Raw genomic sequence first — 18,077 nt, 5'->3', positions numbered from 1 at the left:
TATCACCGTTGTCATTCTTACATTCTTCATTGGAAACGTACATGATCCCGGGACTTTCGAGTTACCAATTCTCGAATCGAAATCGAAATCGCCCATAACGAACATTTTGTCTCTACTGGAAATTCCGTCTAAGTTGTGCTGTATTACGTCAAAGAACTCTTCTATTTTTTTGTTTTGAATATATCTGGCGCATAAACACTTATGAAATGTGTTATCTCATCGGCCAAATTCATTGTTATCTGCATGGTATTTTGATCTATATATTTTACCTCTTTTATATCTGTTTATCTGTTATATTTTTTAATAACCAGTTCTGTGAGCATCTGAGTTTTTTACGAAGAGCAGGTTGCTAACCTCACCCTTCAGCCTCCTCCTTGATCCGGGATTGGGACCGGCAGTGATATGCTACTCGTTCCACCCATCGACCAACCCAGGCGGAGTTCGAGGTCCCTATATTTTGAAATTTTTTCGACCTCCTTTTAACGCAGGTTGTTGTTATTTGGTATTGCTACGTCAACGAGTAATGCTGTCTTTTGATGTTTATCGACTAGTAATATATCTGGTCTATTGTGGGGGACTGTTCATCAGACAAAACTATACGATCCCAGTACTGCTTATAGCGTTCGTTTTCCACGATGGTCTCCGGTCGGTACTTGTAATATGGCATTTTTTTTAGAATGAATTAGTTTTAATATGGTTGCCAATTCTGGGTGTAGTATCTTTCCTACTGCATCGTGTCTCTCTTTAAATTCATTTCCTGCAAACATTTGTCATCCTCCCGTGATATGTTGGATTGTCTCATTTGTTGGACACTCATTTCGGCATCGATCGTCAGTAATAGTTCGATCCTTTATGATATACCTGCAGTAATTTCTAGTTGAGATCACTTGATCTTGGATGGCTAAAAGAAATCCTTCCGTTTCTGGATATACTGCACCTGATGTGAGCCAATAGTTCGACGCTTCAATGTCGACATGATCCTGGTTCACCTCGTTGAAATGTCGTCCATGTAGGGGCTTTTCTCTCCCTGTTTGCAGTTTTTCTTGGATTGTCTGGTGGTTGTATGACAATTGCTCCTTGTGCAGTTGTAAAGGTGTTGATTCGTCTGGTTCACACAGTACTATGTAGATCTCTGACATGCCTGATTTGTCTTTGAAGTATGTTCGTAGGCTTTCAATTTGCCCATGGGCAAGTTCCATGATGTCTAGCAGACCTCTGCCTACGCACTACGCTAATAGTACGACACTTGTCCAATCTGAATTTCATCCCCACGTTTTTCGAAAAATTTTCCACCAGTTTGACCATAATTTGCAAGTGGTTTTTGTTGCATGTTATAAGTTTTAGGACATCCATGTATAGATGTTTGAATGCAATAGTATTTCTATTTCCTTCGACATTGAAACCTTTTTCAGTAGCATTCAGTTATTTAGAAAGGGCGTTCAGCGCCAAGCAGAACCATAAGGGACTCAATGAATCTCCTTGGAAAATTCCCCTTTTTATTGGAATCTCTTCAGTAGTTATGTTCGCCGTAGAGAGTTCGATATTGTTTCTCCAGTTGCACATTGTATACTTCAGAAAGTTTATTGTAATTGGATCGATCTTGTATATTCCCAAAATTTTTGTCAGCCACCCATGTGGAATAGAGTCGGAGGCCTTCTTATAGTCAAAATATGTCATAAAAAGATTTCTGTGTTTTTTGAAGGCTTGGTTGCATATGATGGAATTTATTATCAGCAGTTCCTTCGACCCTAGTGCATTCTTGGAACATCCTTTCTGCTGTGCTGTCGTTATATTATTTGTCTCGCAATGTTTGTAGATACGAGATGCTATACATGATGTGATGATTTTATATATTGTTGGTAGATATTTAATTGGTCTGTATTTTGATGGATCCGCTGTGTGTTGCAGATCGTTCGGTTAGAGGTAAGTGGTCCCTGTTGTTAAAAATTTGGGCATTTCCGTTGGATTACTTATAACACCATTTATGATTTCAACTAGCCTGCCGTGTATACACCAAAATTTTTTCAACCAATAGTTGTGGATTCCATCTGGGCCGGGTGATTTTCAATTGTGTATGTTTTTCAATATTTGATGGAAATCTTCTTCAGAAACTGCGTTATGCGGCATGTGTTCTATTGTCTCACAGGATTTCTCTTCACTTCTTATCCAATCAGCCTGGAAGTTGTAGGGGGTTGGTGTAGCCAGTTGATCTGTCCAAAAATTCTCAATATCCTCGACGGTTGGATAACTTCCTGGTGTTGCTGACATATTATTGTTCAACATTCTATAGAATTAACTCCGCCAGTAGCTGAAACTGGATGGATCGAGTAGTTCAGTGGAAGCTGCTGCCGGTCCCAAGCCCGGATGAAGGAGGAGGGTTCAGAGGTGAGGTTAGCATCCCGCCTCTGGTGAAAACATGAACTGCTCAAAGTACTGCTGAAGAAGCCTCGGAACACGGACGGATTACAAAGGTTGACGACACGGCACGAAAAAGGAAAAAACGATTTTGGAGAGGGAACAAACTGCGTCTTGCTTGTTGGAACGTCACATCATGCATGGAATTCAAAAGACCAAGAAATTATCACTGAGATCACTAGTAGTAACATAGACATTTGCGCGATAGCGGAGACTAAAAAGAAGGGCAAGGGTAACATCAAATACAGAGACCATATTCTGTTTTACAGTGGAGTGGACAAGGACTGCGGAGCGCGAGCAGGTGTGGGCATACTGATGCATGAAAAGTTTGAAACGATGGTGGATGATATTACCTATGTGAACCAAAACCTAATGTATATAACACTAAATATAGAAAAAGAAAAACATCATTTCATTAGTATATACGCACCGGATATAACAAGATCACGAGAAGAACGAGAACAATTTTTTGACCAACTACAAGAGACACTCAGAATGTTGCCTAACAATGACAAGATCTTCATAATGGGTGATTTCAATTCCCGAATTGGTAACCAGGTAATACCGGGGGTAATGCAGAGATATAATGAGGAAATATCAAATGAAAATGGAAATATGCTGCTTGACATCTGCGCGCACAATGAGCTTAGAATTAACAACACATTCTTCGATCATAAGGAACAACACAAATACACATTTCACAATACAAGAGGACAGAAATCTATGATCGACTTTGTGATAACGAATAGGCGCGTACACCCAAGTCAAATATTGGATGTGCGAACTCTAACTTCAGCTAATGTGGGGACACAACATGGTCTAGTGCTCTGTGAGTACCGCTTAAAACAAACAAAAATTAGAAAGAAATCACCCATCTACATCAGTAAGTTCAACACGGAGTCACTAAGAGAAGATAGCACAAGAGATTTGTACCAGCGCAGATTGAACGAGAAAATTTCTCAGAACATTATAACTTTGGAGGACAGTGTAGACATGGCCTGGAATAAAATCAAACAAAACATAATACACAGCGCGAAGGAAGCAATAGGGCAAAGAAAAATCGATATCAACGGCAGAAAAAATACCAAACCTTGGTTTACTGAGGAAGTGAAAGACCTGTCAAAGGAAAAGAAGATGGCATACATTAGGTATATAAATAATAGGTCACCCGAAGAGTACCAGAAATATAAGGTAATAAGAAATAGAACGAATGATGGGATTAAACAACTAAAAAAAGAGTATTGGGAGCGGTTTTCTGTCGAGATGGAACATGATCTATACGGATGCCAGAAGAGAATATGGAACATGCTTAGAAAAAGGAAGAAGAATGTAACAGAGGAAGTACAGATGAACAATATAACAACAGAAACTTGGACAACATACTATCAGAATCTATATAGAAATTGCACGGACAATAGAGAGGATCAACGACAAGAGTATCAGGAAACATATGACGAGGGAGACACTATAACTATGGAAGAAGTTCAGACAGCCGTACAACAACTCAAAAATCGGAAATCACCCGGAACGGATAACATCACAAATGAAATGATCAAATACGGAGGAAGAGAAATACATCAAGAAATAACAAAACTCTTCCAAAATATCATCAGAACCGGTGAAGTGCCTCGTGAATGGAAAACCAGCTAATCCGTACCAATATACAAGAAGGGCTAAAGAAAGGACCCTGATAATTATAGAAACATAACACTGTTGAACTCCACACACAAACTGTTCACTAAGATATTGACTAATAAAATCTCCAGCCAAGTTAATATATCCGAAGAACAACAAGGATTCAGACGCAACAGGTCAACGGTGGACGCGATTTTTACTTTGCGGCAAATGATAGAGAAATCAATCGAGTTCAACAAACCAATGTTCACATGCTTTCTCGACTTAACAAAGGCTTTCGACAGAATTAGACTCCACGACGTTCTTGAAATCCTTCAAGCTAAGAATATCTCTGAAAAATACATCAGAATTATTAAACATCTCAATACCCACAACACCACCAGGATAAAACACAATGTGGATTATCTGAGGAGATCAGCATATCCACAGGCATACGACAAGGGGACAGCCTGAGTCCACCACTTTTCAATCTTGTAATGGACCGAATTGTTGAAAGAGTGAAGAAGATACGGGCAGGCTATAAGATGGGACGCCGCTCATTGAACATCATGTGCTATGCTGACGACGTCTTTCTAGCAGCTGAAGATGAAGATGACCTCCAGCGCCTTGCATACGAATTCACAAAAGCTGCAGAAGAGCTGAATATGATTATCTCATGCGAGAAATCCAAGACCATGGTTTTCGCCAAAGAGCCTATCCGATGCAAGATAGTAATTAACGAAAAAATCCTGGAGCAAGTGTCAAGATTTATCTACCTAGGAGTGACAGTATCCAGTGAACGACGCATCGTAGAAGAAGTCCGCACACAGGCGCACAAAGCAGCTAAGATCGAAGGCAGCCTCAGAGATATAGTCTGGAACAACAAAACCATGAGTCACAAAGCGAAAACTCGCATATACAAAGCGTGTGTGAGACCAGTGCTCACATACGCCGCCGAAACGAGGGCAGAAACGTCGACAACGAAGAGAATGGCGAGAACAACCGAAATGAGGATACTAAGATCAATCAAAGGGATAACACTCAGAGACCATGTGAGGAGTTCAGACATAAGGGAAGAACTGGAGGTGCAGGATGTCGTCAGATGGGTGAGAGCACGCAGGAGGTTCTGGAGAGACCACGTGGAGAGGATGCCGGATGAGAAACTAGCCAAATGGGCGGAAACACAAAAACCCAGTACACGCAGACCATTAGGGCGCCCTCCAAAGCGTTAGAAAGAGAGCTGGAACTCGTTGTCCCAGGAAACACAATAACAGGCAGAAAGCAGAAAACACAGGACATAGTCCTATTCAAAGTGGAAGAAGAAGAAAATTCTATAGAATTTTCTTTCGGAGTTTTCAAAAATCATATTATCCTGTTTTCTTCTATAGCTCTCATTGTATCTTCTCAGTCTTTCGGAGTACACACTAAGTTTTTGTTTCAGTGTGTCTAAAATTTGTTGAGCATTTTCATTGTTTGGATCATATGTTGTATGTTGCCGGTGACGATCCATTATTATATTCACCATTTTTTGTAATTTTCTAGAAGGCGAACCTTTTGCAAATCGGGTGAGTCTCCCAATATCTTGGTGGATGCTATGAACTTTGTCTTCTAACCTTTTTTGCCAATGTGGTTTATTTTGTTGTTTTTCTCTGGCTGGTTGCTGACTTTTAGGTTTCGGCTTCACACCTAGCACTGTTTCTATTGAAAATGCTGCACAGAATATGATGAGGTGTAATGATTCGAGATCATGATAGTCAGAAAGATATTTTGTTGGTCATGACCAGAAGATGAGATAGTTTCTTGGATGTCCTCAATCTTGGCAGAATCGGTCGTTTCAATAGATCTGTGCTCTCAAAATCTATAACGCATCTATTCATTGTGGCAGATAATCGCTCCAGTAGTTCTCTTTGGTCTTCTTCTGGATTTTCGACGGGTGCAGCATATATATTCGGTCGTTGAGCATCACTTAGTGCTATCACATCTGCGTTGTTTTGTTCCTCAGAGTTCATTTGTGCATTGATGTTGTGTTGATTTTCAGCACAATCGTAGTTTTCTTCAATTGTCGTTTCGTTGTTAGTGAGGTTCCCATTCTTTAGCCTCAGTTGGACTTCATTTTTTATGGTGTTAAGTCTCTCATCAGGCACAAGTTTACTTCTCAATATTACCCGTTATTGGTCAGCTACTCTTTGCTCAGAAACTTGGAGTTCGGGATAGTTTCTGTGGAGTTCTGCAAATAATTTTGGCCGGTAGCCTATTTTATCCTCTTCCATATTAGTCACTTCATAATATATGCTCATGATCGTTTCATTTATCGAACTTGTCCATTTCATGCGTCTTTTTGGAAGACCTGCTTGGGTGAGTGCTGTTGGGTATCCTGCGCAGCACCTTCTGCGGTCGGAGAAACTCGTGTTATTCTTCTCCTAGAATGTTGAGATTGTGGAGGCGTAGCATTTTGTTCGACAGACGTCCGTCTCCTTAGCACTCTGTCATAGACGTCCCGCATACTGTCGTGTCCAGCGCCGGCTCCAGACACGCCCTGACGAACCTTAGGCAGCGGCTCAATATTCTTATTCCTCAAATTCACCATCATTCATGGGTTCCTCCGTGTCGTGGGGGAGACGGCCTTTGATCGCTTTTTACGATCCGCAGAGCTACGGTGGGAGAATTCTTGATCTGCTTTCCACACGCCTTGGTCCGTTACCCTGGACAGGGACCCTTCGACAGGTTTCAGCTTCCCGAGTCTGGGAGCTTCTGGAATCTGCGGTGGGCAGTAGTCGATTCAACTTTCCTGATAGGTGAATCGCTAGGGATTCACCTTCCGCTACCCTATTATCATTATTATTATCGCCTATATAAAGCGACGATTATCTCATTTGTAAGGTAATGATTGAACGTATTTTTTTTTAGAAATTATTCCGCATCAATTGTTACCATACTACGCGCCTGCGCCTGAGCTCAAGCGACGCGACTCGTCTGATATTTTGATTTCCTCAATTTCATTTCCTCTTTCTCGCCGTTTTGTATCAGTGACCCATTCCTTATCGTTCAGTTCCGACCAATTTGCTCTTACTTCTTGTCAACGCCAATTGGCAGCTGCATCTTGTGCTACTTGTATAAACCTCTTTATCATTACACTCTTTTGGTAAATTTTAGAGTTGTTTGTTCTGACTGGAGGCTATTTCCATGAAGACATTTACCTGGCGCCCATTTGCATTACCTGTCATATCTTACCATCCTGAAGAATCCCATCGTCTCCACTGAGGCAAGCCGCGGATACCCAAGTGAGTAGTTCATGTAAAAACCTCAAATTTGAGGTAACAAAATTTTGAGGTTACAAAATGTGGTCACATTATACCGATAATACACATTCAGTTCATACTAATAAATAAATAGTAGTAGAACACACAGTGTAAAAATAAAACAGGCATCTTAAGAGTTGTTTTCCAAATTCCTCTACTGAACAAAATATATTGTTGACTAATATGTCCTTCATTTGTTTTTGAAATTTGGATTTTGACAAGTTCCTTAGTTCCTTGAGATATATGAATTTATTTATCAAGGTAGTTTATAATATCAGAATCCGTAAGATAATGAGCGTGTAGGTCCCATAATTTGAGCACTTATGTCGGCAAAGTTATGTCGGAGCAAACTATTTGAACAATTGTGTTAAACGTGTCGACTTACCTTGAACAGAATGCTAATGCCGAGGTTCATAAAAGGTTTCGTGAAGTCGATCACACTCTCTCTGGCATAGTTTATAGTCATCGATCCAACAGCCAAATCCGCCTTCTGCAAGTTAAAGAGGGTAATTAGATGTCAGGACTTGATGGAGGAAGATCTCATTTTGTTGCTAATTATGCAAAAATTGATATCGAGCGGCTTTTAATCCTAATCCACCTGTCCGTAATTTACCTTTGGGATGCTCTGTAGAAAACTGATTTTTGAATACCTAGTAATCAATTTAATACGTAATGTGGAAATAGTAATTCACGTAACAAGTCCGGAAAATAGGTTTTTCTTGGACGAATAGACAAAATTCCAGGACGAGCGTAAGCGAGTCCTGGAAGTCTGTGAGTCCAGAAAAATCATTTTCGGGCGTGTTGCGTACAAAATTTTTTCGGCAACCATGTAAAATTACTCTATCGCTGCTGCTTTCCATATTTTATTGCGATTGCGATCAAAAAGCATGCAAATTTTTGACAACTAATTTCATATGAACTGTCAGCCGTTATCTCGGTTGCTATGGATTCTATGATTCTTTTCCGGTCTAGTCCGGGAAGTACGTACTTTCCGGACTAGGCCGGGAAATGCTACTTTCTCAGAGAAAAAGCGTCCGGGAAGTGAGCACTTCCTGGATGGTTGCCGAAAAATATCATTTATATAAAAATATCGATTAATGGATTCAGTTTGTGGAAGGATATCAGACAGAAAAACATATTTTTATAAGACAATTATTCTACGTATTCTCTTGTTGTTGTAATAGTACGTTCTTCAAATGGCATTCTATTGATAGCCCACTATGTGAGTGTGGTGTAGAAGAAACCATTGACCAAGTGGTCAATGGTTTCAATGAATAATTGTCCAATTTATGAAATTCATGGTGGTTTTCAAGCTATCCAATCAGTTTCAAATTCTTTTTCAGAATGGGTCGCTAACTTCAAATCAATAAAATGGAAACTAATATTAACTACTCCTTTGTGATTCTTTTTTTTGTATAAGGATTCAATTATAAAGTCGTCAACCGTTAGTGAAGAGAGAGGATGGAAAACATTTTGTTTTAGATGAAGAGGATGCCCTTCAATATAAAGATGTCAGGTTATTCTGTAAACGTATACACAAACCAGTTACTAACCGATACGGGGAGACAGAGTTTCTGCTGAGATTTTTATCTGTTCCCTTGTATCATACGTTGAAATGCATGATGCCCCGTACATTTCCTCTGCTAATACTGAAATTACATCTACACATGCTTTGTTGTTTGATGTTGATAATTTTTGTATTGATCTATCTCAAAGGAATATGTATATATTGAAGGAAAAGATTGAAGAATGAGGTAACTTAATTACTAAATTATTTGATAATAATATACAATTGAATGAGCACGTGTTTGCGCGCTTATTTCAAAAACAACTGCAACTGTAATGTCTGTAATTTTCGAACTTTGGGCCGTGAGTGATCTCAAACAATACGGTGATGAATAATTTGAATTTGACACTCCGCTCACCATGTACAGGTGAGCCAAATTGGACACGTTTGAATGGGACCAATGAGAAACTCATTGGCTCTCAGTGGGTGAGCTTCGAATTTGGGATACCCTGTACAATGTCTTTCATTGTACATTTAGATTATAAAGGGTGATTCACCGGGATGGCCTATTAGACGTTAATGGAAAACTGATCATAATTTTGAGCTGTGAATTTTTAAAATTGGGATTTGAGACAATGATCTTTCTCTCTAAAATATTTTCAGATCTCTACAATTTCTGGTTATACCGAAAACAGACTTCTAATTCCTTATTTAAAATGGTGGACCCAGTATATTATTACATCATCAGATAGAATTTTTCATGACAATTTCGGCAATATGCCTCACTTTGGGTGAACACTCAACTTTTCATAACTTAATGGGATTTTTATAAAAAAAAATTTTGGCGATGAGGACTCACATTTTCTTACAATATTTCGGCATCGAAAGCTTTTCTCGAGAAAATTTTCTTCTTTTTTGATTTTGCAAATACATACGTAGTATTATAAGACTGTTTGTGGCTTGGACCAAAAATATATAGGGTGTTTAGAAGAAGATCATGAACTTGGACAACTCAAATTTATCAAAACTCAAGATTTTCAAATTAGAATCTCTATTTTTTATTATTTCAGTCGATTTTACTTACAAAAATAGTGGGGGTTACTCAAGCAAAGCAGATACTTGAAATGAATTCTTTTAGAGTTATTGAGGAAGAATTTTAAATGAGGAAAAACTGCAATTCATAACTGTGTGACTCTGTGACTTCCGGAAAACACAGAAAGAAACTTGAATACTAAGTTTCCATAACTCAATTTGACATTTCAAGAATTGTAATGAATTATTCGTAATTGAAAATTGTATTGGTATGTATATGGATTTCTCAACAATACCAAAGAAAAATCAATGATAATTCATGAAATCTCATTTCAAATCTAGTTATCGATACATCGAACTTTAGTTTCTTTGTGTGTTCTCCAGAAGTCACAGAATACTCGACACAGTGAGGAATTACGGTTTTTCCTCATTTCAGGTTCTTCTTCGATAACGCTCAAAGTATTGTTGACCGTCATGGTAGGCGGTTCAACACAAAAATAATTTTCGCTGTCGTCAGTGTATCGAGTCGTCGGTAAATATCGGCTGTTCATGTTCGAAAACTCAATGCATTGTTCTGCAGAAGGAGGTCAAATACTTGACCCGTGAAAAAATTCCATTGGAAAAATATGTGTCTGAACTGGAATTCTCAAATGATATTTTGAAAAATTCGAAAGATTTCTTACGGGAAACACCTCGCAGTGTTCGTTTGCCGAGTCAGAGCAGTCAACGTATGCATCTGCTGTTGAAAGAAGTCGGGATTCCCATGTGCTGTTAGTAAAAACAACCGATAAAATTGTAATTAATATTGTTATCGAGAATAAAATGAAATCGAAGGTGAATCCATCTTTTGCTGAAGCACTCGTTTTGGGAACTAAAAGAATTAAGGATGGAATGCATAATAGCTCCCTAGACAAACTAAAAACCCTTATAAGTAAAGAAACAGGAGGTGTATACAATGTAACCGTCCCAAAACAGTTGAAGCCTCGTATTATGGTTTATGGTGTGGATTTGTATGCAGTAAGTGAGCCCGATTTTTTGGAAAAAGTCATTGATATAAACAATTTAAATTGTTCCATTGAGGATAAAAAATTTGTCACCAAAATCAAGGTCAAAGATAAATTTAATGTAGTACTTGAAGTGGCTCCATTTTTGTTTAAGGATATTATTAATAGGAAGTTTCTTCATCTGGGTTGGTCGAAGTGTTTTGTAAAGAAACACTTCAGCTTAATAAGATGTTTTGAATGTTGGAAATTCGGTCATTATCGGCGTGAATGTAAAAGCGATTGTGATCCCAAATGCTCAGGCCCTCATGAATTAAAAAATTGTGATTCTAGTGACATTAGCTGCATAAATTGTAAGTTTCTCAATTCAAAATTCAATACATCTCATGATATGGGTTACATTGCTAACAGTTTTATATGTAATAATTTTCTGTCCCATTTAGGTAAACTCAAGTCTAGTATAGATTATGCAAAGTAGATCACGTGTGTCCGTTAAGTTAGCACCCACTTTTTCGAAAATCAGACTTTTTTTTTGGCATTCGTTAGTAACAATTTGTAACACAGAAATTTTTGTTTGTACCTCAAGGATACTGGTAGAAAAACATCGCATTCCACTGTGGTGCTAACTTCACGTTTTTACTCATTTTTTGCAAAAAAATTTTCAGTTAGAAAGTCCATCGTTAGTAACTGTTTGTAACACAAAAATTTTCGTTTGTAACCCAACCTATAATGAAAAAATGTCACTCCTAAAATGCGAAGTTTGCACCCACTTCTTCCAAAATAAAGAATTTTTTTTGCATTCGTTAGTAACTATTTGTAACACAAAAATTTTCATTTGTAACTCAGGGATACTGACAGAAGAACATCGCATTTCGCTGGGGTGCTTACTTCACGTTTCTTCTCGATTTTTAAAAAAAAATTAAATACGCGGATATCCCTATACGTGATAATATGTCTTTCACTTGATCAATTAAATATTTTTATGTGGTAGATTTCATTTAGCCGAAACTTGCTTTCAAAAAGTGATTATAAAATACATATGAATAAAAACTTCCACATGATTCAAATAAAATTTTATTCTCAAAATAATATTTTGTTATACATTACATTATATTCAAATGCTATACAAAAGTAGATGGATATCAAGCATCACTGCTTTTGGTATTATTTTAGTTGTTTTGGTCATATCTCTAGCGCTCCATCATTTCTGCGGCAGAAAGTAATGTAGTGTCCTAGACTGTTCCTAGTTAGTGATTTTTGATAAGCTACCAGACCTTGTAATATAAACTGTTGACTGCCACATTTCAAATTTACAGTCAATTTGTCCAACTCTATATTTTCAGCTTCACTTGTGTCGATAAAAAGATGACTGCTGAATATAGTTTCCAACAATACTTCATTGGAACATATCAGGCAATTGTAGTGTCCTTGCAGCAATCCCAGAAATGTACATTCCAAAATTGTATGAGCAGATTCAGTCAATTTAATGGTTTTATATATCCGTGCAAACGTCTTTTCGTATTCAATTTTTTTTGAGAGCAGAAACGATATTGTCCTGGCTGTCTACTTCAGAAATTTTATTGTTTATTACCAGTTTCTGTTGCTCGTAGATGTTACTGAAAAAACAGCTCTTTCTTCATAAATAAAAGGGTAAATATTTTCACATCTTCTTTATTCCCATTTATTTTTTATTGAAAACCAATACTGTCGAAATAAGCTGATAAAATGCATTGTAGAATCGTATCAAATGGTCAAGTATTTGACACTAGAATAGTTTCACCACTGGATATTTTAGTTGTTGTTTTATTGACAATATTACCGTTTTTGATGAGTGGAAGCTCCATCCTTCTATGATTTTTTACAATCGTAACGTGCAGCGTAGAATGATGATCTAGTTTTTTTTCTCTTTGGGGTTTCCTAGTCCTCTCCAATTTTTTACGAGAAAAGCTTCTTCTACGTCTCCCTCATCGTACTCATTTTCGTGAGGTACAAACGAAAATGTTTGTGTAACACAAATAGTTACTTACGATGGACTTTCAAACAGAATTTTTTTTGCATAACTTCGATGTTTCTCTACCAGTATCTTCGAGGAACAAACAAAAATTTTCGTGTTTCAAATAGTTACCAACGAGTTACTAACGAATGCAAAAAAAGTATTCTTAATTTTCGAAAAAATGGGTACTATCTTCACATTTTAGGAGTGACATTTTTTCTTTATAGGTTGGGTTACAAACAAAAATTTTGGTGTTACAAACAGTTACCAACGATGGACTTTCTGATTGAATTGTTAATTTTTTTGGAAAAATCGAAAAAAACGCGAAGTTAACACCCCAGTGGAATGCGATGTTATCTCTTACTCTATATCTAAGATTGCCAATCCGGAAAATCTTTCTTAAGACATGGTAGACTTCAAATAGTTTTTTAAAATTTTTAATTCAGTGAATGATCTCTCACCAGAAGCAACAGACACAGAACTTAGGTAAAGTGAGAAGGATTCTTGAGGCAAAACTAAGATTCGGTAGAGAAGAAGTTAGATTATTTTCAAAAATATATTGTAGAATTTCAAGAGGATTTTCGCTTCAGATAATGAAAACAATCTTAGGGCTTTTATCTCGTTGAATAAATCATTTTCTTTCACGTCAGTCTCTTTTTTTCCTATCATCAGTTAGCTTTTGTTGAAGAGCATGACAGCATTTCAATAGATATTTCTTATTTAATTTAAGAATATCACAAATAAAACTGAAAATGTTATCTACTATTTAAGGAACTTAGTGTTTGATCAATTATTTTCTAAAAGAAATTTATTTTGAAAGCGATTTTTGGATCTTCCGTCTGTTCATAATCGAACAATTTTGGTTTATACTATCGTCTTACAGTATGTAATGGAGAAAAACCTTTATCTATCTCAAGAAGAGCCGCTAGTTTTCCAGCTCCCGCAAGTTTTTCCTCGAGAACATTATCATCCCTATAATTTTTGAAATGATCAACTAAATTCTTCAAATGGTTTTGGCACACTTTAATGTCAATCGCTACACTTTGCATCATGTTGCTTACAATATTAATCTGGAATGAAACATCATAAGAAATAATGATACTCCAAATAAATTTTAAAGCATGAATATTTAATAAAAGAGAACTTGCTTTATGTCAAGTTTTTATGTATCATTTTCTGCTATTTCTAAAAGGCTATCACATATTTGAATAAAATGAAACTTTAGCTTCAATTCTACTTGACCATCTAGTATCACTTAGGGGTTTTAGACGTAACTGAGGATCATGCTTTTTTATAAAATTCCAATCTTTTTGTGGATGAAGAGAAATATATATAAAGTTCTTTTACAATATCAAAAGAGTCCACTGTTTTATTTGAAACCTTAGCAGCATCATTTTCAGTTAAATTTAAGCTGTGTGCAGGATTAGCATCGAGTATGCGTTTTTGTAAACCATTATCTGGCTATTTCATGCCGATTGCGACGTTCGGAAACTAGTATAAATTGCAAGAAAGAAGTTTGGAAAAAATAATTGTTGAAAAATTTGAAAGAATCTTTTTCGAAAACCTTTGGTCCATCGGTTCTTCATGAGGTCTATAAGAGGTTTTGGCGGCCTTTAAGAGTGGCGCCCGCGTGCGGTGCACGCGCGGTTGCGGGGGCCCTGGGATGGTGAATGCACAAACCAAATCTGTCAAGGACTACAGATGGAAAATATCAACTTGGTAACATCTATCAAGTTAATGGAAAAGCTTCAACTTCAAATGGAGAAAAGAACTTTCAAACAAGAAATGTTAATAGGAGTACTCAGCAAAGGAAATGTTGATAAAAATTCATATAAACCTGTAAATTCAGAAAGTGAGGTTAATAAAAACAAAATAAAACATATCAGTAAGAAGTCAGAAATAATATTTGACGTTGATACTGATGGCTTACACAGAGAAAGGAGTAGATCAAAGTCGACATCGTATGCTGAAACTACTCAAGTCAGTCGCACAATGCAACCAGTGGCGGAGAAGAAAGGTGACGTGAAGAGGCGAGATGGTAATACTGGCCGAGACCCTGTTGCTATGAAAAAAGGACATGGGAATGTAATTAAAGGTAAAGCTAAAATAGTAAATGAAGAATGCTTTGAGGGAGCTTGCAAAAAAGCGTGGTTCTACATAGGTAGGGCATCAAATGAATCCACCTGTGATAATTTGAACAACTATTTGAAGTCCTTGTTTACAAATGAAGAGTTTGAGGTGGAGGAATTACGAAAACATGATTCCACTACTAGTAAAAATAAATCCTTCAAACTTGGATGTAATTATTCGTTAATTGATCGAATAAATCAACCTGATATATGGCCGGAAAATATAATTGTGCGGCCTTATAGATTTTTTCGATACCCAAAACTTAGCACAGGAAAATTTTAATTCTCAAAATGGTGAAGTATTTTCTATTATGAATTTAAATGTACAATCCATACTGAATAAAGTCGATCAACTGAACTTACAAGTGGTAGAACATAACATAGACATTATCTGCTCAACAGAAACTTGGTTACGGGAAAATCAATTGAATTATGTTGGTTTGAGTAACTACAAGATAGGAGGTCAACACTGTAGAAAAATTAATAAACATGGTGGTATAATTTTAGCAACGAGAGTGAACTGAAAAGTGACTACATTGGATGGGATAAAAGACTTATCTGTTAAAAAAGATGCTGAATTTGCTGGAATGTACATTACCAACATTAACACTGTAGTAGTAGGAGTATATAGATCACCAACAGGTACAATGGATGTCTTTTTACGTCAATTCACCGAAGTCTTGCTCTTCCTGGCTGAGAATTTTGCTAATCAGAGAATAATGATATCCGGTGATTTTAATATAAATTTTATGCTTGATAATAAAGAGAGTAAATCTGTAATAAATTTATGCGTTTCGTTTGGTTTGAAGGGGAAATTTTTTGAAGCATCAAGGATCAGCAAAACAACTAGAACGTGTATTGATAATATATTCACAAATGCTGTATCTTCGCACAGTACAACAAAAGAATTACATGTTTCTGATCATCAAGCTCAAATTTGAACTTTTTCAGCTTCTGAAGTGGAACCTGAAATAAAAAAGATTATACAGAGATATATAACTCAAGTTGATACTGTCATGCTGAAAAAAGACCTATCACAAATGTCTTGGGAACGATTCTTCGAACAAAAAAATGCGGTGGAATCATTCTCATCTTTCCATGAACATTTTATGAATATTCTGAACATTAGAATGCCGGTAAGGGAAACTGAAGTTAAGATAAATAAAAGAAAGAAGCAAATATGGAAAACTCCAAAAATTGAAGAAATGAAGAAAAACTTGGATGCTGTTTACACAGTAGATATATCAATGGGAGATGATTCTACTTTTAGAATTTATAAATCCTACAAGGACGAGTACAGGAAAGAAATAAATGAAGCTATTAGAGAAAAAAATAAAGAGTTTGTAAAAAGGGCGGATAATAAGCAAAAGGCATTATGGAAAGTGATAAGATCTAAAAATTCAAAAAATAAGGAAGTAGAAATAAATGAGCAACTACAAGCTGAAGAACTCAATGAACATTTTGCTAGCATTGGCTAAAAAATTTCTGAAAAATTATTCACAACGCAAGAACCAGTTGAAGTTGGGCAAAACGTACCGAAGAATAATGAAAAATTCTGCTTTTTCTTTGATTGTAGAGAAAATGAGGTCAAGAAAATAATATCATCGATGAAATCTAAGAAAACAGCGGATATTTACGATGTCACTACTGAAATTTTGAAAAGTCTATGTGAAGAAATTGCCAACCCAATATCCTTAATGGTGAATAAGTGTTTGAGAGAAGGTTACTTTCCGGATGAACTTAAATTAGCTAAAATAATTCCGGTCTATAAAGGAAAAGGAGACAAGAAGAGCTGTGATAATTATAGACCCATATCAATACTTCCTTGTCTGTCAAAAATTTTCGAGTCAATTATAAAAAATTAAATGTTGAAATCGTTGCAAAAGCACAAATTATTGAACGAGAATCAACATGTATTCAGAAAAGGCCGCAGTACCACTACAGCCCTCATGAATGCTATAAATGAGATCATAGACGGAATGAATAATGGTGAATATATGCAGATGCTCAACTTTGACTTGAGCAAAGCGTTTGATTCAGTCTCTCATACAATCTTGCTTAAAAAACTATATGCTCATGGGTTTAGAGGAACTGTACTCAGATTGCTGGAGTTCTATTTGAAAAATAGGTCCCAAAAAGTATTTTTGAATGGTGTCTCGTCTACGGAACATGCAGTGGAATATGGTGTACCCCAGGGATCCGTACTTGGACCGATACTTTTTATTATATACATCAATGACATCACAATCTAACATTGTAACTGCTTGTGCTTGTACTGTGATGACGCATCCATCATTGTGAAATCTAAAAATAAAGATGAACTTCCCCACAGAACAGAACTAACCATAGAAGAGGTGAAAACATGGTTTGCCGCCAATTCGCTCAAGCTAAATGCAGATAAAACTGTGAAGTTGGAATATGGTGGTAAACAGAGCCAAGCTAGTGCCAAATTCTTGAGTGTGGTCCTAGACAATAGATTGAATTGGGCCGCACAGATAGACTATATTTGTGATAGACTTGCTAAATCTCTGTATTTGTTGCGTGAGCTGAGGAAATGTGGTACTTACGAGATGTGTAGAACAGCATACTTTGCCAATTTTCAGAGTGTCCTGCTGTATGGGATTCTACTGTGGGGAAGTGCCTCAGATGCTGTGAGAGTTTTCATATTGCAAAAGAAGGCGATGCGTATCATGCATGAAATGGGTAGCGGAGATTCTTGTAGAACCGTTTTTAAAAAATATGGGATACTCACCTTTCCATCACTTTATATCAGAGAGTGTCTGCTGTACATACAACGAGGTGGCGCCAACTTGCGTAAAAATTAGACTCATCACATGATCAACACACGTCATAGAGATGATCCAAGAACTCCTTTGCATAGAAGGAAAAACACTCATAATTCTGCTACTTATTACTGGTGTGCTAAGATGTTCAACAAGATACCCAACGATATGAACAATTTACCAGAGCGAGCTTTCAGGAAGGTTATCGATCGGCTCTTGATTGCAAATGAATTTTATTCAGTGGACGAACTTTTCAGTTTTCAATTTTAATATTGCTGTATTGACGAACCATGTGAAATTGATA

The 18,077-nt window shown here is 36.8% G+C and overlaps 1 protein-coding gene across 11 annotated transcripts in view; it reads right to left on the bottom strand.

The window, feature by feature from the left end:
- The window catches only part of LOC123672359 (glutamate receptor ionotropic, kainate 2-like), a 528,220-nt gene that overhangs the window by 188,282 nt on the left and 321,861 nt on the right, over positions 1–18,077 (bottom strand). For all 11 annotated transcript variants that reach the window (XM_045606439.1, XM_045606445.1, XM_045606449.1 and 8 more), the window contains one exon: positions 7,714–7,818. In XM_045606439.1, the coding sequence (XP_045462395.1) occupies positions 7,714–7,818 (105 nt within the window). The remainder of the gene's footprint in view (positions 1–7,713; positions 7,819–18,077) is intronic.

Source organism: Harmonia axyridis, chromosome 2, assembly GCF_914767665.1.
Source record: "Harmonia axyridis chromosome 2, icHarAxyr1.1, whole genome shotgun sequence".
Taxonomy (NCBI): domain Eukaryota; kingdom Metazoa; phylum Arthropoda; class Insecta; order Coleoptera; family Coccinellidae; genus Harmonia; species Harmonia axyridis.
This window is presented reverse-complemented; position numbering and strand designations above follow the sequence as displayed.